We start from the raw sequence: 22,571 nt of genomic DNA, 5'->3' as shown, positions 1-22,571 counted from the left end.
CCTCTTCTCACAGCTCTAGTAGGCAGTGCCTCAGTGGGGACTCTGTGTGGGGGCTCCAACTCCACATTTCCCCTTGGCATTGGCACTGCCCTAGTAGAAGCTCTCTGTGAAGGCTCCACTCCTGCAGCAGGCTTCTGCCTTGGCACCCAGGCATTCTCACAAATCCTCTGAAACCTAGCTGGAGGCTGCTAAGCCTCCTTTACTCTTGTACTCTGTGCACCCGCAGGCTTAATACCACATGGAAACCACCAAGGCCTGTGGCTTGCACCCTCTGAAACAGCAGCCCAAGCTGTATCTGGGGTCCTCTGAGCTGAGGCCAGAGCTGGAGATGGGAGCAGTGTCCTGAGGCTGTGTGGGGCAGCAGGCCCTGGCCGTCAAAACCATTCTTTCCTCCTAGACTTCAGGGCCTGTAATGGGAGGGACTGCCTTGGAGATATCTGGAATGTCTTGGAGGCCTTTCCCATTGCCTTGGTTATCAGCCTTTGGTTCTTTTTTTAGTTACACAAATATCTTAAGTAAATGGTTGCTCCACAGCCTGCTTGAATTCCTCTCACCAAAAACAGTTACTTTTTGCCACATGGCTGGGCTGCAAATTTTCTGAACTTTTATGCTCTGCTTTTCTTTTAAATATAAATTCCAACTGTATGACATTTCTTTGCTCCCATTTATGATTGTATGTTGTTAGAAGCATCCAGGAGACATCTTACATGCTTTGCTGATTAGAAATTTCTTCCTTCAGGTACACTAGGCCATCACTCTCAAGTTTAAGCTTCCACAGAGCCCTAGGGCATGAACAGAATGTAGCCAAGCTCTTTGCTGTGGCATAACAAGAGTGACCTTTGCTCCAGTTCCCAGCAAGTTCATTTCCATCTGAGACGTCCTCAGCCTAGACTTCACTGTCTTTACCACTATCAGTGTTTTGGTCACAGTCATTTAACCAGTATCTAAGAAGTTCCAAAGTTTCCCTCAGCATCTCCTCTTCCTCTGAGCCCTCCAAACTCTTCCAACTTCTGCTGGTTACTCAGGTCCAAAGCCACTTCCACGTTTTTAGGTATCTTTATAGCAGTGCCCCACTTCTTGGTACCAATTTTCTGTATTAGGCCTTTCATGAATTGCTATGTCAGTGAAAGCATCAAAGTCTGTAAAATATTTGAAGAGATTTATTCTGAGTCAAATATGAGCGACCAGAGGCCCAAGGCACAGTCTTGAGGTCCTGAGAACATGTGCGTGATGGTCAGGCTACAGCTTGGATTTATACAATTTAGGGAGACATAAGACATCAATCAATACATGTAATATGTACATTGCTTAGGTCCAGAAAGGTGGGACAGTTCAAAGTGGGGGCTTCCAGGTCATAGGTGGATTCGATAATTTTCTAAATTGCAATTGGTTGAAAGTGTTAAGTTATTGTCTAAAGACCTAGACTCAATAGAAGGAATGTCTGGGTTAAGATAACGGATCGTGGAGATCAAGGTCCCCAATATATATAAGAAGCCTCCAGGTGGCAGGCTTCAGAGAGAATAGATTGTAAATATTTATTTGACTTAAAAAGTGCCAGAGTCTTAGTGGTTACTCTTCTGGATCAGGAAAAAGGCCTACAAAGGAAAGGGGATCTTCTGCAGAATGTAGATTTTCCCCACAAGAGACAGCTTCGCAGGCCTATGTCAAGATATGGTAAAGAAACATAATTGGAGTTAACATATTTTAATTCCCTTCTTTATCTGTCATGTGATGTTATGCCAGAGTTAGGTTGGAAAGTAAGCCACGTTATATAGGGTTAAATAAAATCCTCTGATGAGACTTTATGGTTTTTAGCGTGTGAATCCTTAAGCCCCTTAGATAGGAATTTGGACAGGAGAAGAAAAAGGTCAGAGTTTAGTCCTGAGTATAACAAAATACCTGAGACTGGGTAATTTATAAAGAAAAGAGATTTAATTGGCTCATGGTTCTGCAGGCTGCACAAGTGAGGACTAAACTCTGATTTTTTATCTTGCCCAAATTCCTACCTAAGGGGCCTAGGGAGTCATGCCCTACAAACCATAAATTCTGATTAGATGGGTTTTATTTGACCCCGTATATCATGACTTACTTTTCAGTCTGACTCTGGCATAACATTATGAGATAAGGAAAAAATATTCAACCCCAAAATATATTTCCTTGCCATACCTTGAAATTGCCCTGCAAAGTCTCTTGTGGAAAAATCCATATTCTATAGAGAATCCCCTTTCCCCTTTGTTTTCCTTCATTCCTTCCCAGATCCAGGAGATAATCGAGTAAGAGCCAGGTACCCTTTTAAGTCCGATAAGAAAAATTTTACAGCCTGCGGTCTCTGAAGTCTATCTGAGAGCTTCCTCTGCACAATAAAACATGGTATCCACAATCCTTTATCTTAACCTGAACATTCCTTTCTATCGATCTCAGATCTTTAGATAAACTCAACCAATTGTCAACCAGAAAATGTTTAAATTTACCTATAGCCTGGAAGCCCCCGCTTTGAGTTGTCCCGCCTTTCTGAACGAAACCAATGTATTTCTTAAGTGTATTTGATTGATGTCTCATGCCTCCCTAAAGTACATAAAACCAAGCTGTACCCCAACCACCTTGGGTACATGTTCTCAGGACCTCCTGAGGGCTGTGTCATGGACCATGGTCACTCATATTTGGCTCAGAATAAATCTCTTAAAATATTTTACAAAGTTCGACTCTTTCGTCGACACAAGCATGGCACCAACAAATGCTTGGCTTCTGGTGAGGGCCTCAGGAACCTTACAATCATGGTGGAAGGCAAAGGGAAAACAGGCATGTCATATGGCAAAAACAGGAGCAAGGCATGGGGGGAGGTACCACACACTTTTAAATGACCAGATCTCATGAGAACTCACCATGGTGAGGATGGCACCACGCCATGAGGGATCTGCCCCCATGATCCATACACCTCCCAGCAGGCCCTACCGCCAACACTGGGGATTACATCTCAACGTGGGATTTGGAGGGTGTCAGGCCTCTGAGCCCAAGCTCGGCCATCGTATCCCCTGTGACCTGCATGTACACATCCAGATGGCTGGTTCCTGCCTTAACTGATGACATTCCACCACAAAAGAAGTGAAAATGGCCTGTTCCTGCCTTAACTGATGACGTTGTCTTGTGAAATTCCTTCTCCTGGCTCATCCTGGCTCAAAAGCTCCCCCACTGAGTACTTTGTGACCCCTACTCCTGCCCGCCAGAGAACAACTCCCCTTTTTCCTTTACCTACCCAAATCCTATAAAACCCCACCCCATTGCCCTTTGCTAACTCTCTTTTCGGACTCAGCCCGCCCGCGCCCAGGTGATTAAAAGCTTTATTGCTCACACAAAGCCTGTTTGGTGGTCTCTTCACATGGACGCGCATGAAAGAGGAGACATCCAAACTTTATCATTGGGGTTCTACGGGTTTATGGTTTTCATCAAAATTTGGAAAATTTTCAGCCATTATTTCTTCAAATATTCCCCTCCTCCCAAATGTTGTGGACCCTGCTTACATGTATGTCAGGTCACGTGAAGTTTCCCACAGCTCACTGATACTCTTTCATGGTTATGAATGTATTTTTTCTCTCTTTCATTTTTATATAGCTTCTATTGCTTTGTCTTTAAATTTACCAATCTTTTCCTCAGCAACATCTAATATGCAGTTAATCCCACTAAGTGTTTTTTAAAATTTTATCTTATTCTAGTTTTCATCTCCAGAAGTTAGGTTTGGGACTTTTAAATATCTTCTATGCCTCTACTTAACTTTTGAACATATGGAAAATGTTTTAATAATGGTTTGAATGTTCTTGTCTAGTAATTCTAACATTTGGATCAGTTTTAGTTTGGTTTCAAGTCTTATCTGGATGACTTGTAGGCATCGCATTTCTCTATTCTTTATTTTTCTTTGTTTTTGACTGAATGGTCTTGTCTCCTTGAATACCTGGTTGTTTTTTAGATTGCTGGATTTTGTATATGAAAAAAAAGTATAGCTGATTTGATACTCTGGATTCTTACATTCTTCCAAATCAGATTTATGTTAGCTTCTGGTAGCCAGTCATGCTCAGGGCACTGGCAGTCCTAGATTACCCTAAGCCAGTCAGGTGTTAAGTCAATTCATAACTGGGTGTCAGTTCTTATGAGGGTTGTTTTATTTACAGTTCATCTTTACTCCTTGGATTTTGTCTTTTTTGGGGTTCCCATTCTAAGCCTAGGGGGTTTAGCAGCATGCCCATCCCTCTCACCTTAGTAGATTGTACTCTAGGCAGACATTTACTTAAAATCCATTCATATTTCTTTACGGGAAAAAATTGTAGAGTTATCAACATTAAGGCAATCAGCTCTATCACAAAATTACTTTGTAATATGACGGAAATCTTTTCCCTTCTCCCAATATGATAGTTCTGTTTGTGTCACTGAAGATGACTCATTTAGTTACACCATTTTTGTGCCCTTAGCCCCTTGAATCTCAGCCCCTCAGCTGCCTTTAGTGGAATTGTCAGAAAATTGTCTTTATAGTAGATATCTTTATGGGACAAGTGACCCCAGCATCTGGGGTCACTTCCCTCCGTTTTTTTCTTCCCTAGTGGAATTGTCAGAAAATTGTCTTTATAGTAGATATCTTTATGGGACAAGTGACCCCAGCATCTGGGGTCACTTCCCCTCCGTTTTTTTCTTCCCTATATATAATCTTGTTACCATAATTCTTCAACGACCTGGTTGCTTTCTGATGCCTTCAAAATGTGTGTCTCTCTGTGTGTATATGTATATGTGTGTATGTTTGTATATATATATATGTGTGTGTATATATATATATTTAATTTTGTCCAGTTTTTCTTGTAATTCTCATCAGTAGGATTGGTACTAATGAGGTGACGTATCCTGCCTTTACTAGAAGTGGAATTCTCCAGTGATATCTCTCATATTAAACTGCCTGTTGTCTATTTGACATCACCTTATAAGCATCTCAACTTACTATGGACCCCCAGTCCCATCCCATTTTCCCTCTGTATTTTGTTCTTGAGACATTGTTCACCTAGGTTTTTAACCTCAAACCCTATCCCTTTGCTTTTGTTTTTCCCTCCATCCCTCCATATCCATTGGTCACGGAATCTTCAGTCACCATCTCCTGTCCATCTCCATCATCACTGTCTTTCTTAGTCCAGGTCTTTATTGGATTTCCCTTGAGTGTTTCATGCATTCCCGTCTGTCTCTCCAGCCCAGTATACCCCCAACACTCGTCTGCTCCATACTTGCAGCAATGTTTTGTTCCTGGAAAACAAATCTAGTCACTGTATTATTCTGACTGTGCATTTTTTGTTGGATTTTAATTTCCTAGAGTGCTATCAACACTCCTTGTGTAGTTGCCAAGGTCCCCACACCTGGGCCTCACCTTTCTCCAGCCTCCTCTCACTCCTTTGCTTGTCCCAGCAGTTTCTTACCCATGCCTTGTTTTCCCAGGGACCTCAATGCTCCCCTCCTCTTGTCCACCCCTCATTCCTCTCCTTATTCTTCAGTTTTCAGCTCAGCTGTTACCTCTTCTGGCATGTGGTGGAGACATGTTCTATATTTGATTAACTAATAAGTGATAAAGAAATGGAAGAACGAGGTAGCCTGTATCTTTTTATTAGTGTGTGTGACAGTGAATAGCAGTGAAATGGTTAACTTGAGAGAATAATTTAGTAGTACATAGCAGGGATTTTAACAAATGAATTAACAATGAATATGTAAGATAAATGTATTTGAAAAATTCAATCTTTTAATTTCTTAGGTTTGAAGTTATGTTGTTATACTCTTATTTTTAAATGTCTATGATCTGTGTTTTATTTTTGTTAATTTTCCCAGCTTCTAATCCTGCGAGGACACCATCAGCCAATTACTGCTATGGCTTTTGGAAATAAAGTGAACCCACTTCTAATCTGCTCAGCATCACTGGATTATGTTATAATGTGGAACTTGGATGAATGTAGAGAGAAAGTACTTCAAGGTAAATGAAAATCTAAAACATGTTTTTAAAAACCTGCAAAAGGAATAACTCATCCTTCAGTATACTTGGTACCACCCAAGGGGTGTTTCCCTTGGGTAACAGCAGTCCCTTGGGGGGTTTGGGATAATTTTGTACTCTCTTTACCTTGAACCCAGGCATGCAAGCAGGCGCTTTATATGGGAAGGGCCCCAGGCCATTCAGACTTACGGACCTTTGCTGTCTGTTATGCTGATCTTATAGGCTCATTGGTTTTGATCTTATGTCCCTTTTTATTTTAAGAACTGTCCATTTTGTATCAACCTGAAAACATGTAGGAAAGTTGAAATATTCTTTCCTTGCACAGCAAGGGGTCTTGAGCACCTGTAATATTTCAGGCTGGAGACACAGTGGTGAATAGGAAGGGCTTGGTCCCAAATCCTGTGGAAGTCACAGCTCAGAGTTTGAGAGAGACACTGTAAGCCAGCGACTGAGTGGCTGTGAATTGTGAGTGTGCAGAGGAGAAGGCAGATGAGGCCAGGGCAGCGTGCACGTGCATGGGAGCACTTTGAGAAGCAGGATCTCGGAGGGGCACGTGCGCTGAGGGTGAGGGTGAGAAGGGATGAATGTGCCAAGGCCCTGGGAAGAGTGAGAACCTGCCTGTGTGCTTGGAGCGTGCTGATGTCAGGAGAGCCTCATCTGAGGAAGTCGAAAAGTTAGGTGGGGACCACGTTAAGGAATTTGAGTTTTGTGCAATTATATAGAGAAGTTAGAGGATTACATTAAAACATAAATGCAAAGAGACTATAAATCTATGTATTCTATGTAGGGACATGAGTACGTGTCCCTCTCTAGACTGGGTGGCTGTGGGACATGAACATGTGTGTCTCTCTAGGCTCCGGGTGCCTGTGGGACATGAGCACGTGTCTCTGTCTAGACTTGGTGGCTGTGGGACATGAGCACATGTGTCTCTCACAGGCTCTGGGTGGAGTATATCTGCATTTTGCTGGTGATAGGTCCATGGTACACACTAGGACCAGATGACCTTGCCCGCCATTTTTTCTTTCACCTGTGTGGATTTGCATGACGGGCTCTGCATCAGGCTGCAGCTGCTGCACATGTTGTCCGGGTCTTGGGAACCTCCTGGCTGCTTGTGGGTGTCCTGACATTGCTTAGTCCCTGGAGGCCTGGGTTGGATAGGCCCCTACTCCTTTCCTTCCAATCAATGTTAGCTGAACCTAGACATGAGGGTGGACATGGGGTTGGATGTGGGTGAGAAGCATCGAAACATGCAGTTTGATGTGCATGATTCTCACTGCACGGGTACTGCAGCCTCCAGAGAAAGGCATCTTCGTGTTTCGATGCTGAGAGAGTCTCTGCAGGGAAGTGCTGCATTCCCCAGGTTTTCAGAAGACTTCTGTATATCCAGTATTTTTGATATTCTTAAAGAATCAAAATCACATCAAAGCTCATTGTCATTCTCTCAGTAATTTTAGAATAGAGGGTTACATTCTCAGTACTTTTCTCAGATTAATGTAATGCTGAATGCATTTGGTAAACTGGCACTAATGGTGAAACTCACTCTAGGGCTGGTCCCTCGAGGGACTGTCATGGGCTCGCTTTTGGGAAAGGTGCTGTGTTTACAGTTGAGCCTGGATGATCGTGTTGTTGCCGTGTGTGCTGGAAACAAAATATTCATGCTGGATATTGAGGTAAGATTGAAATTCACGTGGATTTCACGGAAGGGTTTAGCTGATGGGGCCTCCCAGGTTCTGGGACCTTGCCCAGCGGTCTTTTCTTTTCTTCTGTACGCCTTTTTTTTTAAGCTATATCTTCAATTTAGTTTACTTTTATAAAATCACATCTTTATCTTGCAATTGGAAAACCACTGGTATCAGATAGCAATATTTATATAAATATTAAAACTCTTTATGGAATCTGGGTGTCAGGTATGACTTTAGAGAAACATGTTCTGCAAAACTTTTATTTCTCAGATATTCCCTGATTGTAGGCATCCTTCCTAGCATAGCGCTTTTGTTTATATCTTTTATCAAAATGTTCTTTTCATCAAGAATCAGACTTTTCGCACCAGGGTTAGTTTAAGGAAATGTGTCACCTCTTCCTGCCTGTGTGATTTCGACCTCGTGTATGACTAGAACAGTCAGCTGCCCCATTGCAATGTTAGAAAGCCTGATTTTGTAGGTGACCCCAGGCCTGGGGTTGTTTTGTCAACATGGCTCACAAAGCTGTTGGCCTGAATAGCTTTTCTTTTGATAGCCACTTAATAAACGTAGGCGAGGAAGGATGTTCGGCATGGAATGTGAATTGGTTCTCATGGGCCTCATGTGTAATAGGCGTTTTGGGAGAGAAGACATTTATGTCTTCAGACTATTTTTGGACTAATTATGAAATTAAGGCTCATAAATTTAAAAAGTTCACATCATGAGTTAAGCCACAGAGAGATGATGGGAAGTATCTAAGAGTTAGGTAAAGGGCTTCACACTATTTCTAGTCTGTCTGTGAAAGCTTTCTGGATATGTTGGTGTTTGAGCTGTAAGTATTTCATGTTTTGTTGTAAACATCCTGTGATAGATTAACATTAGGCCACCCCACCATTTATAACAAAACTACCATTAGTGTGCAAAGAATTAACATTGTTGTGTCAGGAAAAGGAAAACCAAAGTGAATTAGGAAGAAGCAGAAAACTGTTAGTGTTTGAAGGAAGATACTGGGTCCCAGATGGAGAGAACAATCAGCCTGGGGTCAGGTTGGAGCCACACCCCTGAGTCGGGCACATAGCAGGTGAGTAAGCAGGTGCCTGCTGCAGATGTGTGTGCAGCCCGTGAGATCCCACGCTTCCTTAGCAGCAGGCGTGTCAATTGAAAGACACTTCACTCGGGGAGAATGACTTTCAGACATGAGGAATGGTTGTCACGTGAGTCCGTGAAGAGCTCACATTCTTTTAACAGCATACTCAGCAAGTCAACAGTTTATACCATTTGATTTTAAAGATTTCAAATGAATACTGAGCACTTCCTGGTAAAAGGCACTTTTTAATCAACATAAAATGTCAAAAGGAAATAACTTAAATATTTTTCAGGATATAATGTTATTCATATCATAGACAATGGACTAGCTTTATTTTATAGAAACTGGAGAAAATGGAAATGTATATTTCATAACACTCAGTGTCATAACTCTCCCTATTCCTACACAGGTTATAGTCTTGCCTTTTATTTTTAACAATCTGATGGTAACTGGCATAATATACTCAGTATTCTAAGTTGTATTTGTTGATGGCGATATGTTGTATTACTAAAGAAAGTCTTCCAGAGTTAAATGTCTGTTTGTAAGTTAAGTCACCATATATATACATGTTTATTTTTTCTGCATGTATATTAAGGGATATTTGTCTTATTTAAATGGAGTGCTGTAAAATTCAAGAAGAGTGCCCAGCACTTTGTGCCTGGAGTTCCCTGGGGATATTCTCAGGGCGATGACTGACCGTAGGAACCCCCGATGCTCTCACTACTCCATTCCTCAGTCATGCTGTTCAAGCCTGATTTCCATATAAACGGGAAGCCCTGTGTGTCTCCAGCTTGTGACGCTGACTTCTGGGGTGCTGTCTTGGCTGTCGGAGGTTTTAGGGACTTCAGGAGGAAAGGGTAACTCATGAGCGCCTATTGCCGCACCGTCTTGTCTTGTAGGAAGCCCTCGGTGGAGAACAGATGCTGAGGGATTGGGAAGGCGGAGCAGTACATTCTGAGTTACAGGCAGGGAGCCTCAGGGCAGATGCATGGGGCAGCCCGTGGGGAGACAGGATTCCTGAGGAGACGCCAGCTTCCTAATTCGCTCAGGGTTAGCTCCAGTCAGTGTCGTCTTTTAACACTGCTGAGACTGTGCCTGTCGCCTGAGCTTTCCTCTTAGCTCAGACACCTGCCTTTTCACCCTTGGTTTATATACAGAGAATTCCAGCTTGAACAGAGGAATAATATGGGCTTTATTTTAATAGCAGTGATTTTCTGTGACATACATAGAACGTCCTGATGTTAATAACCGCCACAAAGTCCCACCACCGACCTTCCTGCACACATTCTCTCAGACTCAGGCTGTCCGGGCCGAGCTGCAGGGCCACCTGGGCCCGGTGACTGCGGTGGAGTTCTGTCCATGGCGAGCAGGCACCCTCATCTCGGCGTCCGAGGACAGAGGCTTTAAGGTGAGGGATGGACGCTGGACGGCGTTCCTGCGTGGCACGCGCTGTGGAAAGAGCTGTGGTGACGGGAGCTGTGCGGTTGCTTCACGGCCACGGCCGCCTGAGTGATGTTGTTTCTACCCAACTTCTGCAAGGCGCCCGCTATCCTGATTTCCACAGAAACGCCCAGCCCGGATGTTTTGCCGGGGCCGCTGGCTGGGCTTGGATTCCTGACAGGACGGTTCTGCGGCCCCGGATTTCCCACAACTGCATTCAGGGCCTGGGAGCGCCCAGGCACGAATTCTTCTCCACGGCATTCCCAGGCCCAGAGCAGAAGAGCCAGTCCCAGGGTGTGGAGGGTTCAGTCAGCACAAAATGAGGCTCTAGAAGAAAATGGAATGCGGATTCAGTTTTTATCCAGCTGACATCAGTGTGCGCCTGACAGTGTAGACCTGACCAGCGAGTGTGCACCTGACCTGACGGGGTGTAGACTGCTACAGTTTCCGCTTGGTGCCTCTATCTTGGCAGCGTTGACCAAGTGCCTGGGAACTGTTTTTCACCTTGTTTCATTTTTGTTTCCAATTCTTCAGATCCACCAGGGTTTTATTTATGGAAGTGATGTTATTTTTTTCTTTTTGATTCTGACATGTTTTATTGTGTTACTACATTTTTATTATTTTTGTGCTCATTTTATTGTTTTCTGTTTTAGATAACCATTTGTGTTGACTAATCTGATATTGAATAGTACTGTTAGCTTCACCTGTTGCAATAATGGCAACGTTGTTACCTCTTCTAAAGAATCCTGTGTTTATCCAAAGGTCTGGGACCATTGTACAGGATCATTAATATACAGTTCATCTGTGTTATCAGGTAAATTTAAAACTTTCATGTTTCCTGTAAATAGGTTGTGTGTAACCCACTTTTTCTAGAGCATATTACAGGGCATAAGATGGAGCTGGGACATTCAAGTGGATCTGAATGAGGCAATCTCAGACTTACAGCCCTTCACTCCCGTCCACACAGGGAGAGGATTCACTTAACAGTGAATGTCCTTGATGTTTTTCACTTAAAATTAAATGCATGCTTGTAGTCTGGGCCTTTCTGTTTTGGAGGAGTAAAGCACGTTTGCTGTCAGATAAAATGCCTGAGCACCCAGGGAAGTCGAGCCCTCTGCTCTCTGTAGAAACACGTCCCAGAACCAGCTGTGTTGGTAGGGCCAGGACTGCCCTGTCCATCCAGGGTGAGCGTGGGCGTGCGCCACACCTGGCCTCATGGTCAGGTCCTGAGCACGTGTGCAGCTCGTGAATGCCAGGGTCCTTGCGTTCTTCCCTCAGCTGGCTTTCTGTTGGTAAATGAAGCTGGCACACGGCCACACAGCTACAGCATTGATGGTGCAGGCGTCCGCGGAGCACGGCATAAGGAGCGGTCTGCGACGCCCCAGCACCTCTCCCGTGCAGCCCCTGTGCTTGTCCTCCTGGCATCTCAGGGCACTGGTTTCCTGCATTCGCTTTGCTCCCCTTGTGCACGTTCTGTCTTCCCAGAAGAAGAGAGTTAGGGAATTAAAAGGAGAGCGTTCTTCCGTGCGATAAGTGACATGAAAATGCCACTTAAAGCATATACAGATACTTTGGTGACCTGGTAGAGTTATTGTTATATCTTCTCAAAGATTTAACATTCTTTCTGAGGTTAATGTATCCATGTGTAGACTATGGTGCTGTAATGACTTAAAAACATTGCTTTCTATCAGGGTGAAGCACATTTCTTGAAAGTACGTTGGAATCTTTTTTCTGAAATTAATTATATGGAATTACTGTTTGGTTGCCAAGAACAATGATACACTTGATCTTTGATTTCATTTATAGTTTAATTAGGATATGTAATATTTTTCAATATTCATTTATCTAGTGCTCCTAAATTACTGACAGTTTAGAGTAAGTTTTAAATGAAATGACATCCTAGGCAACAATTTTTTTTAAGGAAACAAGACATCCATTTACTTGCTGTTTTCATCACTAAGTCCATAATTTTATTATTTCTGGCTGACTCAGGAATCCTTCTGCTCCAAGTGCAACGTCGATTAAACGGCAGTGCTGCCCTCCCTCTAGGCTGTAAAGCAGCCGGAGCTGGGCCGTGGTTTAAGCCCACCAGGCCTTCTGTCGGGAGGTGGGATGGGATTCCTCGGGACCCATCTGTGGTGGACTCGCCGGGCGGCCTTTTGGGGTGATGTCCCCAGCCTTCCTTGTGTTTATGGGGTTTTCAACATTTGTATTCTTGTGCAAGTTTTACTTTTTGGTGAAGAAATTATTTTGGAATAGTTCAAACTTGACTAACAGAAATACTGTAAGTAAATATTACGTGTAAAGAGATAAGTAAAACTGACAGTTCTCGGGTTAATTGGTACCAGGCACTTACAAAGCTAAATTTTCCGATGTTCCTTTCACCAGCATATCCTCTTCTCAGTTTATTCATTGATGCAGAAAGCAGGCAGCTGGTCACCGGGTGTGCTGACGGCCAGGTGAGACAGCCACAGAGTTAAGTTCCAGTTCCCAGACATGCCTGAACGTGAGCTTGTACACAAAGGTCTTTGTCTTCATGCTACTTTGTATTTTCCTGCGATTTGAAAAAGCCTGTCCACCTCAGTGCTGAGAACGTGACCTTCTGTGGGTCTCAGCGTCACTGTGGGTTCAATATGGTCCTGGGCCCCCTGGTCTGCGGAGGAGCTGGGTCTGCATGTCCCAGAGCTCCATGCGTGGTTCTGGAGTGCAGCAAAAGTGAGGGCCACTCAGGTGACCCTGAAAACCTGACGAGAAGAGGGCTGTGAGCAGACGTCCCCCACTCCCACGGGTGCTGCCCGCGCCCCAGAGAGGCTCCCAGGATGGCTCCTGTGTGGCATCCCCCGTACCCGCATGCTGCCCGCGCCTCGGAGAGGTGCCCTGGACGGCTCCTGTGTGGCATCCCCCATGCCCGCACGCTGCCCGCGCCCCGGAGAGGCGCCCTGGATGGCTCCTGTGTGGCATCCCCCGTGCCCGCACGCTGCCCGTGCCCCGGAGAGGCGCCCTGGACGGCTCCTGTGTGGCATCCCCCATGCCCTCATGCTGCCCGCGCCCCGGAGAGGCTCCCAGGATGGCTCCTGTGTGGCATCCCCCATGCCCGCATGCTGCCCGCGCGCCGGAGAGGCGCCCTGGACGGCTCCTGTGTGGCATCCCCCGTGCCCGCACGCTGCCCGCGCGCCGGAGGGGCGCCCTGGACGGCTCCTGTGTGGCATCCCCCGTGCCCGCATGCTGCCCGCGCCCCGGAGAGGTGCCCTGGACGGCTCCTGTGTGGCATCCCCCATGCCCGCACGCTGCCCGCACCCCGGAGAGGCGCCCTGGATGGCTCCTGTGTGGCATCCCCCGTGCTCCTTGTGCTCCCCTTTCCTGTCAGCTTTACACACTATTGAAAAACCTGAAGATGTTGGCCTTTTTCAAAACATTTTTTAGGTGAGCATTTTAAGTTCATTTCACAAAGCCTGGATAAAGTTTCTGTTTTTATAATTTGAAAAAGATAATTTTGAAAACTTAGATTTTTTTTTTTTCCTTTTGACAAAGTTGACTGCTGTTGCCCTTGTCTTCTCACCCAGGGCATGTGGGACGTGCTCTTGGCTGTGAAGCTGTGGGGTGTGTGCAGAGAGCCTGGGGCCTGGGGTTCCCGGAGGAGCATCTTGGGGAGGCCTGCACAGTAGGATCCTGCCCGTGTGCCCTGAGCTGATGTGCCAGCCGTGTGAAAGTGCTCTGACACCGTGGGCCGTATGGAGGGCCTCCAGGGGGGATGTTGAAGGCAGGAGACAGCTGTGCCGGGAGCCTCTGCAGGCCGTGGAGGGCACGTCCTGTGACGTGTCTGCCCTCACTGCTCCACCTCTGGTGTTGCTGCTTCTGCGTCAGGACCCTTGCTGCAGCGCCATGTCTGCATCTTCTTTGCTTTTGTAGCTTTGGATCTTCAGTTTGATGGATGGACACCATTATCGTCGTGTGGCACGGGTTGACCTAAGGAAGAAGACAGAGACTTTCTCCACAAGAAGGGTTAAGTCTGGGCTGTGCAGCCAGCCAGGTGGGTTGCTCAGACCCTCCCTCAGGCCTCCCACTTGGCCCAGATCTTTCACCAGGCGCCATGTCAAGGGCCCTAGGTCACACAGGGGAGAGAGAGGTCCCAATGTAGGAGAAGCCAAGGGCTGCAACCTCAGAAAACCACTGAGGCCCTGCAGGTCATGTGAGGGGTGGGCCATCAGCAGATGGAGGCACCTGGTGTGGGTGGGGACGGGGTAAGAGGCTTTGGTGAACAGAAGAGCAGAGGCCCCAAGGCAGCAGCTTTGCAGCTATGGGTTGCTTTCCTGCAGTGGGTGACCAAGGAGGGCAGGTCATGCTGATCAGAAAGGTACACTGCATGACTCAGATGCCACCTGCACCTACCCAGCACCCTCCACGTCCCCACCTGGCCTGTGAATCTCAGACACCACCTACACCTGCCCAGCACCCTCACATCCTCACCTGGTCTCCTGCGCATCACAGATGCCACCTGCACCCGCCCAGCACCCTCGTCCTCACCTAGTCTCCTGCGCATTGCAGATGCCACGTGCACCCACCCAGCAACCTTGTCCTCACCTGGTCTCTGGCTGTCCAGAGTTGCTTCCTGTTGACCACAGCTCTCCTCAGGTGCGCTTTTTATCTCCTGTACTGTCACAAAGGAGCTGACCCTCTCCTGGAAGAAAATGTTGATTTTACTTTTCAATCCAGGGGCCACCTCTTTCATTGGTGTGTGCAGCTGACGTTTCATATTACAGAAATCATCTCTGGGCTCACAGCCTACACTCTCTTCCTCATTCTGGTTACTCGTTCTTTCTTTTAGGTTGTGTTTTTTGGTAGATGACTTTAAACTATTTCTTTTCATATTAGGTCTGAAATTACTTGTATCCAGTATACCAATTTTTTCCTGATGTTTTAAACCTTGGTTTTTGTTATTTATTTGATAAATAATTATCTACTGCTGAAGGAAATCTTAAACTTAGTTTTAGGAAATATGAAGTTAAGTTCTTTCAATTGATTATCTCCTCTTTCCCACTCCCTTGCTCTGGTTCTGCATTTGAAGTTGCATCGCTCCCAGGTAGCATCATGCTGGGTGTTACCTTAGTGCTTTCCTTGACACATGATCCAAGTGACTCCGTGGTGCACGCGCGTCATGCTGGGTGTTACCTTAGTGCTTTCCTTGACACGTGATGCGAGTGACTCCGTGGTGCACACACATCATGCTGGGTGTTACCTTAGTGCTTTCCTTGACACGTGATCCGAGTGACTCCGCAGTGCACGCGCGTCATGCTGGGTGTTACCTTTGTGCTTTCCTCAACACGTGATCTGAGTGACTCCGTGGTGCACACACATCATGCTGGGTGTTACCTTAGTGCTTTCCTAAACACGTGATCTGAGTGACTGTGGTGCACGCGCATCATGCTGGGTGTTACCTTAGTGCTTTCCTTGACACGTGATCCGAGTGACTCCGTGGTGCACATACATCATGCTGGGTGTTACCTTAGTGCTTTCCTTGACACGTGATCCGAGTGACTCCGTGGTACACGCGCGTCATGCTGGGTGTTACCTTAGTGCTTTCCTCGACGTGTAATCTTACTCCGCGGTGCACTCACATTATGCTGGGTGTTACCTTAGTGCTTTCCTTGGCACGTGATCTGAGTTACTCCGTGGTGCACGCGCGTCATGCTGGCTGTTACCTTAGTGCTTTTCTCGACGTGTAATCTTACTCCGCGGTGCACTCACATTATGCTGGGTGTTACCTTAGTGCTTTCCTTGGCACGTGATCTGAGTTACTCCGTGGTGCACGCGCGTCATGCTGGGTGTTACCTTAGTGCTTTCCTTGGCACGTGATCTTACTTACTCCCCGGTGCACACACGTCATGCTGGGTGTTACCTTAGTGCTTTCCTTGACACGTGATCCGAGTTACTCCGTGGTGCACGCGCGTCATGCTGGGTGTTACCTTAGTGCTTTCCTTGACACGTGATCTTACTTCGCGGTGCACATTCACTGCAGCATCTCTGTGTGGCAGTCCTCAGCCTTTAAACTTGACGGATGCATTTAAGTTCACTTCTTAGATTGTCAATAATTCTGTCCCTAGAAGAAAGCCAGCTTCCCTCTACAAGTGCTCTGGGAAAAGGAGAGCAGGTTGAAGTAACATTTCCTGTACTGAGACTTGCACCCTGCGATCTCTCACTCATCCCAAATTCTGCATGTGGATGGTAAGTATGAAAAACTTTGCCTATGCCACATAAAGGAAACCTCTTAAATTCCTTAGACGAACATTAGTTTCATTTTCTAAGAATGACTGAGATAAAACCAAATTATTTTGGTCTCTGATTATTAGTAACCTCATTCTTGGGATTGCATGTTTTAAATCTTAAAGTTGGTAAACTTGGGCAATGATACGTAAGTGTCTTTAATAAAAGGAATTGGATGATTTTTAAGTTTATTACCAAAGTCTAGGCAGATCTTTGCCTCTGTGATACAACTTATGCTTTAGAAAGAGGAAATGGTGATTGGAATGGCCTAGACTTTCCCATCTACCGCTGTGCTGTACATTACACATTTAAAGTTAACCCCAGACTAATTTTATTTATTTCTGTGCTCAGTAGAAATATTATTACATATTTGGCAACATAAGGAAGTACTGTTTAACTGTGATTCAAGAATATATTACAATTATGTTTACTTCTCCTCCCCAAAATGCTTGAGATTAGGGGGCAACCTTGCTTTGAATGGCCTTGGCCATTGCTTGTCTGTGTCTCTGTGCGGAGCTGCCCCTGGAGCAGAATATTCCCTGCTTGGTCCAAACCACAGAGAGGAAGCAGGGTGGGCATGGAGGCTGGACACGGTGCTCCCAGTGGGTGCATGGACCTGAGGCACTTTGAGGCTTCCCTGTCTTACCTCGAGCAGAGGGAGCCCTCAGAGCTAAGCCGGAGCCACATGACCCATTCTGTTGACGATGGTCGTTGGGTGAACCGTGGACTGGTGTTGGTGGATGCCCAGGAGGAGCCCAGGGTGCTGCCTGGGGCGGAGCTGGAGAGGGGAGGTCTGGAAAGCAGGTTCCAGCTGGGGGCCTCTGCCAAGTCCATGTCCAGCCTCCCTGGAGATGGCTTCTCAGTGTATTAACAGACCCCGTTGGCATTGGTATTAACTCTGCCACCTCGGGCCAGGTACTTTCCTCCTGGAGTTGGTTCTTTATTCACAGAGGTGGGCAGCTTGTGTGGCCTTCAAGTCTAGTCACTCGGAGGCTACCTGAGCAGTGGCCTTGGCCCAGGCACTGGCACCGACCTTTTCTGTAACCTTAGAAGAAAATAGAAACCACAGAGGTCAGAGCGAGCATCTTCACAGACATTAGCAGGTGCCCAGGGGATCACCACAAATGCGTTGGTGGCACAGATGTGGCCAGCTTGGCACAGATGTGGTTCTCACTGGCAAGAACCTGCCCCGGCCCACGCTCCCCACTCCTGCGGAGAGCTCACAGCCAGGCCAAGGGGCGCACATGGGGCCCAATACCCACGCTCCCCACTCCTGCGGAGAGCTCACAGCCAGGCCAGGGGGCGCACGTGGGGCCCAACCTTCAGGAATAAGATTATTGTGTATTATTTTCTTTTTTCCTTAAATCAGTCTTTCTTCTGAGAACACCCGATGTGTGTGGATCGGAAGCTCAGTGGGCTTATTCGTATTTAACCTGGCAAACCTGGAAGTGGAAGCTGCTTTGTATTACAAGGGTAAGATCTTTGATTTCAACGCCATGTAACTGTAATGTTTTCCTTTGACTGGTATGTGGGGTAGTGTAAGTGTTTGTGGAGAAGGCCTTGCCGTGTGAATCGGAGGGTGAGATGCTTCAGTCACAACTCAGCATTGAGAACGTGAGCACCTCTGTGCTGCTGGATCCGAAGGACGAGGACCCTTCCTGGACCCTCGGGCACTCAGCCCTGGAGCCACTCCTTGCCTACATCTGCCAGGCCCTCGCCTGGCACTCCAGGCCGCCCGGGCCCGAGCAGCGTGGAACACCTGCAGGAACACCCTTGGGAAGCCCCTGGATTCTCCACCATCCCTAGAGAGCCTCCCAGAGCCCCAGGCTCGCACAGCGTAAACGTGGCCGAGGCGCACTCCTCTCCAACCCTGGTTCCCTTCCCCAGTTTCTGCCAGCCCCAGAAATGTAGGAATAGTCACCTCCACCCCCACCCCCTCCCCCAAGACCCCCTTCTCATCCCCCCACCCCTCCTAACTCCATGGCTGCCACCAGCCGCACTCTTTCTGCCCAGGAGCCCAGGCGACTTCTGAAAAGCAGGCTGGATTCCGTCCCTCTCCTCCGCTGCAGCAGGGCCTCCTCGGCGGCCTCCCAGGCACTGCTCCTCTCTGTGCCTCCTTTCTAGCCCTGAACGCTCAGACCTCTGTCGGACTGTGGGATCCGTCTGTGTCTTCACGCACCCCCTTCCCTTCAGCCGCCCATCCCTGCCCCTCCCCAGCTCAGCCAGGCGCAGCTTCTCCTTGAAAACTCAGCCTTTCCTTCCCCCAAATGGTCACAGCTCTAATTACACATTTCCTTTCTGATCTGGTGCTGGACATGTGGCTTCTCCAGGAGGCTGAGCTGCAGGTCTCAGTCCAAGTCACATCCCAGCCGCAGAGCGGAGCCTGGCATGTGTGACGCTCAGGGCCTGGTGTGTGTGTGGTGTGTGCGCTGGTGTGTGTGCGGCCTGGGGCCTTGTATGTATGAGGATGTGGTGCACAGCCTGCAATGTGTGTGGCGGGGCGTGGACTGTGTGGTGGGCTCTGGGCTGTGTGTGGTGGGCTCTGGGCAGTGACTCCGTGTGTATGTGCTACCTCCCTCCCCATCATGTTCTTCCTGGTCTTCGCTGAACTGAAGATTTCCAGAGCCTCAGCATCCTGCTGGCCGGATCGTGTGCCCTGAGGAACCGCACTGCGGATCAAAAGGTCAGTCCTGAGACGCGGCCCTCGCTGTCTATGAGACGTGCCTCTGATTTCTTCTTTCTTCAGAGTGATCCTGTAACGACTGGCTGAGTAAACGGGATTTTGTGTGTGAAAACGTTTTAGGAGTGACAGGGCGATGTCGCTGCTATGAGAATGAAGCAGCTGTTAGGATACGTGTGCGGATGCACGTTTCGTCTGCTTTTACTGGGTGGTGTCGCTAACGATGTTGAAACCCCGTCCCTGCAGGTGCTGTGCTTGCTGGCCTCCCTCTTTGGCGGGAAGATTGCCGTGTTGGAGATCAACCCGGCCGCGCTGGTCACGGCTCAGCAGTGCCCCAGCATGGGGCAGAGCCTCTCGGTGCCAGCCAGGTAGAGTGTCCTCAAGTGTGGAGTGTGTGTGTGTGTTCACCAATAAGTGCCATCTGGATTTCTATGTTCAGAAATAAAGATTAGAAAACTCTGAGCTCTGGCTGGGCGCGGTGGCTCACGCCTATAATCCCAGCACTTTGGGAGGCCGAGGCGGGTGGATCATGAGGTCAGGAGATCGAGACCATCCTGGCTAACATGGTGAAACCCCATCTCTACTAAAAAATACAAAAAAACAGTTAGCCAGGCATGGTGGCAGGCGCCTGTAGTCCCAGCTAGTCGGGAGGCTGAGGCAGAAGAATGGCAGGAACCTGGGAGGCGGAGCTTGCAGTGAGCTGAGATCACGCCACTGCACTCCAGCCTGGGTGACAGAGCGAGACTCCATCTCAAAAAAAAAAGAAAGAAAGAAAACTCGGAGCTCTGCCAACGCTGTTTGGAAGAAAGTTTTTCGTGCTGTTGCTTCTATCTTGTTGAAAACGAAATAGTTGATTATTTTAATTGAAACACTATTTCATAATAGAATGTACATTATAAAACAGCACTTTTATTAAGAATATTTTTTTCCTACAAGGATAAGAATACACTTGACAGTTTTCGTTTTCAGATACTGTTATGTCCATAGCTGCATGAATTAGTCATTTGGAGCTGTCTTTAAAGTGTGTGTCACTGAGGCATTTCCATCGTATCGTCGTTTGCGCTCCTAGTTTCATGGGGCTTGTTTCTGTTTCAGCTCCTGTGTCCTACCGACCTCTCCGCTGTATCTGGGAATTGCCAAGGAGAAGAGTACCAAGGCTGCTAGTGAACAGCGATGTGGTCAGTACAGGGTGCTGTGAGATCTAAGAATACAAGGCTGATGCGTTCTCATTGCGGTTAGGGCTGCTGCATTGCTTTGCGAATTCTTATGTTAAAATACGCATTCCGTACTTCCTTCCATCCTTCTGTCCTTCATGTCTCTGCCTCTCGTGCGTGTTCCATGTCCGCTGTGGTGGGGAACTTGCTGGGTGCTTCGCCTCCTGAACTGGCCATCACTCATGGGATTCAGCAACGTGCCCAAGACTGACCGCTGTTCCTCTGGTGCCCGTTGCAGTGGGGGTGCAGAGTGGACCTTCAACAATTATTGATTGTGAGAACATTTTTTCCCCTTTTTTCTCTGCTGAGGAATTTGAAAGCAGACCCCGAGCGTGTGATTGTACTCCTGCACACTTGAGTGTGCATTTCTGGAACATGTATGTTTTTACCTAGCCACCATGACGTTATATCAAAACCAGTCATTTTTTGGAACCTTGTATTAGCAAGGCCATAATAAATTATTCTTGATTGCCTCGACAATATTTCCTATTGGTCTGAGCAGCAGCCAAACAAATCCACATGTTGCATCTTTCAAATATGTATAAATTAACTTTCACTTTAAGATGGTAAACGTCATTATGTTCCATTTCTTTCAAGGCTCACTGATAATTCTTTTTTCCCTTCAGTGACCAGTCTCACCCTTTAATTGGTCTTGTGAAACCTACTGGACCTCATTTGAAAAACGGAGGCATTCCCGCAACCGCCTTTCACCTTCTGCCTGGTAGCTGCCTGACTGCTGGGCCTCACCTCCCAGAAGGGCCATCTCCCCGGCCAGCGACCTGACGACCCCAACCTTGGGCCTCTCCCCGGGCCGGGCTCGGCTAGGCTGGGCTAGGGTTCCTGCGTCAGTCCGTCCTCAGACATGGGCTGTGTCCTTCATGCTCCCACGCAGCCCTTGAGCTTGACTTCGGGGACTTCTGGCCTCTCCCTTCCCTACCAGACTCTTTGAAATCAGGCCTCGAACACCTTCTGTGCCATTCCTGGGTCTCACTGACTGTGTGGTTCTGACCCGCCTTGCAGATCGGGGAGAGCTTTCAGGTGGAAGGCGGGGACTCAGAGCTGAGCCTGGGGCTGGAGCTGTTTGCTTGTTCGTCCTGCCATGGCGGTCCCTGCTGCTGGGGGTTTCCAGCAGGTCCCCCATTCCTCCGCCCTGTTTCCATGAAAGACCCACTGTCGGTGTGAACTGCCCGTCTCCTGCCGGTTTATGCTCTGCTGCCGTCCCATCACCATGGGGACAGTTCTGAGAAATTGTGAGAATGAAGGCCTGGGGGTAGCGGCCAGGCTCAGCCAGCATTGCAGCCTCTGGGCCAAGCTGACTCCTCGGCTGGGAGTGGCCTCTGACCTCCTTCCTTCTCATTAAGTCATGGAACTTCTGCCTTGTAAGGAGGTGCTAATTATTCACCATTGAAAAGGCATCTTAAATTGCAAAAGACACTATAGCAGAGAAGACAACAGCAGGTGGGTGTGAAGATGGCTGAGAAGAGAATGCCCCTGGGCTGCTGCGGGCCTAATGCGGAGCTGGGAGCTGTCCCCTCCTCCTGGGCCATCCCAGCCTCCTCCTCCTGGGCCCTCCTGGGCCTTCTTGGCTCCTTCCTCCTGGGCCCTCCAGGCCTCCTCACGTGATCCCTCCCGGACTCCTCGTTCTCAGCCCCCCGAACCTCTTCATCTTCCTGGACCCCACAAGCCGCCTCACATGCTTTCCCCCCACCCCTCCTGGTCTCTCTTGGCCCTGTCAGTCTCACCTCCTACCATTCATCCTTAACAATTGACAGCAGCAGAAGTCAGATAAACCTCCAGGTGGACACAGGCAGTTCCCCAGGGAAACCCGACCTCCAAACCAAAGACAGGTTCGCATCTGAAAGCCAAACCACATGTCTCGGATGAATCCACAGACGGGATTGAGAACCTCTTTTCCTGTTTGGTGTGCTTTCCTCTGATTGGCCCCCACCCTTCACCTATTTTACATATTCCCACTCCTCCCTAATTGGTTTTTGACACTGCTGTGCCCATCTTTGAGTTGTACCTTTTTTTTTTAACCTTTTTTGCATAGTCACAAACCAATCAACATGCACTCCCCCATTCTGAGTCCATAAAAGCCCCAAACTCAGCCACACTGGGGAACCACCTGACTGAGGGTAGGGGGCTGCCCTCTCCGGGTCCCCTCTCTGCTGAGAGCTGTCACTCAATAAAACTCTCCAGCTGG

At 47.7% G+C, this 22,571-nt stretch overlaps 1 protein-coding gene across 13 annotated transcripts in view; it reads left to right on the top strand.

Annotated features, from left to right (window-relative positions):
* WDR27 (WD repeat domain 27) overlaps positions 1 to 22,571 on the top strand; it is a 237,330-nt gene that overhangs the window by 23,812 nt on the left and 190,947 nt on the right. For 6 of the 13 annotated variants that reach the window (XM_063605555.1, XM_055114363.2, XM_055114366.2 and 3 more), the window contains 11 exons: positions 5,848 to 5,989; positions 7,553 to 7,677; positions 10,068 to 10,181; positions 10,976 to 11,027; positions 12,602 to 12,672; positions 14,123 to 14,243; positions 16,315 to 16,435; positions 17,844 to 17,947; positions 19,090 to 19,157; positions 19,401 to 19,522; positions 20,250 to 20,332. In XM_063605555.1, the coding sequence (XP_063461625.1) occupies positions 5,848 to 5,989; positions 7,553 to 7,677; positions 10,068 to 10,181; positions 10,976 to 11,027; positions 12,602 to 12,672; positions 14,123 to 14,243; positions 16,315 to 16,435; positions 17,844 to 17,947; positions 19,090 to 19,157; positions 19,401 to 19,522; positions 20,250 to 20,332 (1,123 nt within the window). Of the gene's footprint in view, positions 1 to 5,847; positions 5,990 to 7,552; positions 7,678 to 10,067; positions 10,182 to 10,975; positions 11,028 to 12,601; positions 12,673 to 14,122; positions 14,244 to 16,314; positions 16,436 to 17,843; positions 17,948 to 19,089; positions 19,158 to 19,400; positions 19,523 to 20,249; positions 20,333 to 20,561; positions 20,849 to 22,571 lie in introns of those variants that run through there. The other 7 variants (XM_024929340.4, XM_057302657.2, XM_055114369.2 and 4 more) reach the window with 4 other exon arrangements.

This window comes from Pan paniscus, chromosome 5 (genome assembly GCF_029289425.2).
Source record: "Pan paniscus chromosome 5, NHGRI_mPanPan1-v2.0_pri, whole genome shotgun sequence".
Lineage (NCBI taxonomy): Eukaryota > Metazoa > Chordata > Mammalia > Primates > Hominidae > Pan > Pan paniscus.
This window is presented reverse-complemented; position numbering and strand designations above follow the sequence as displayed.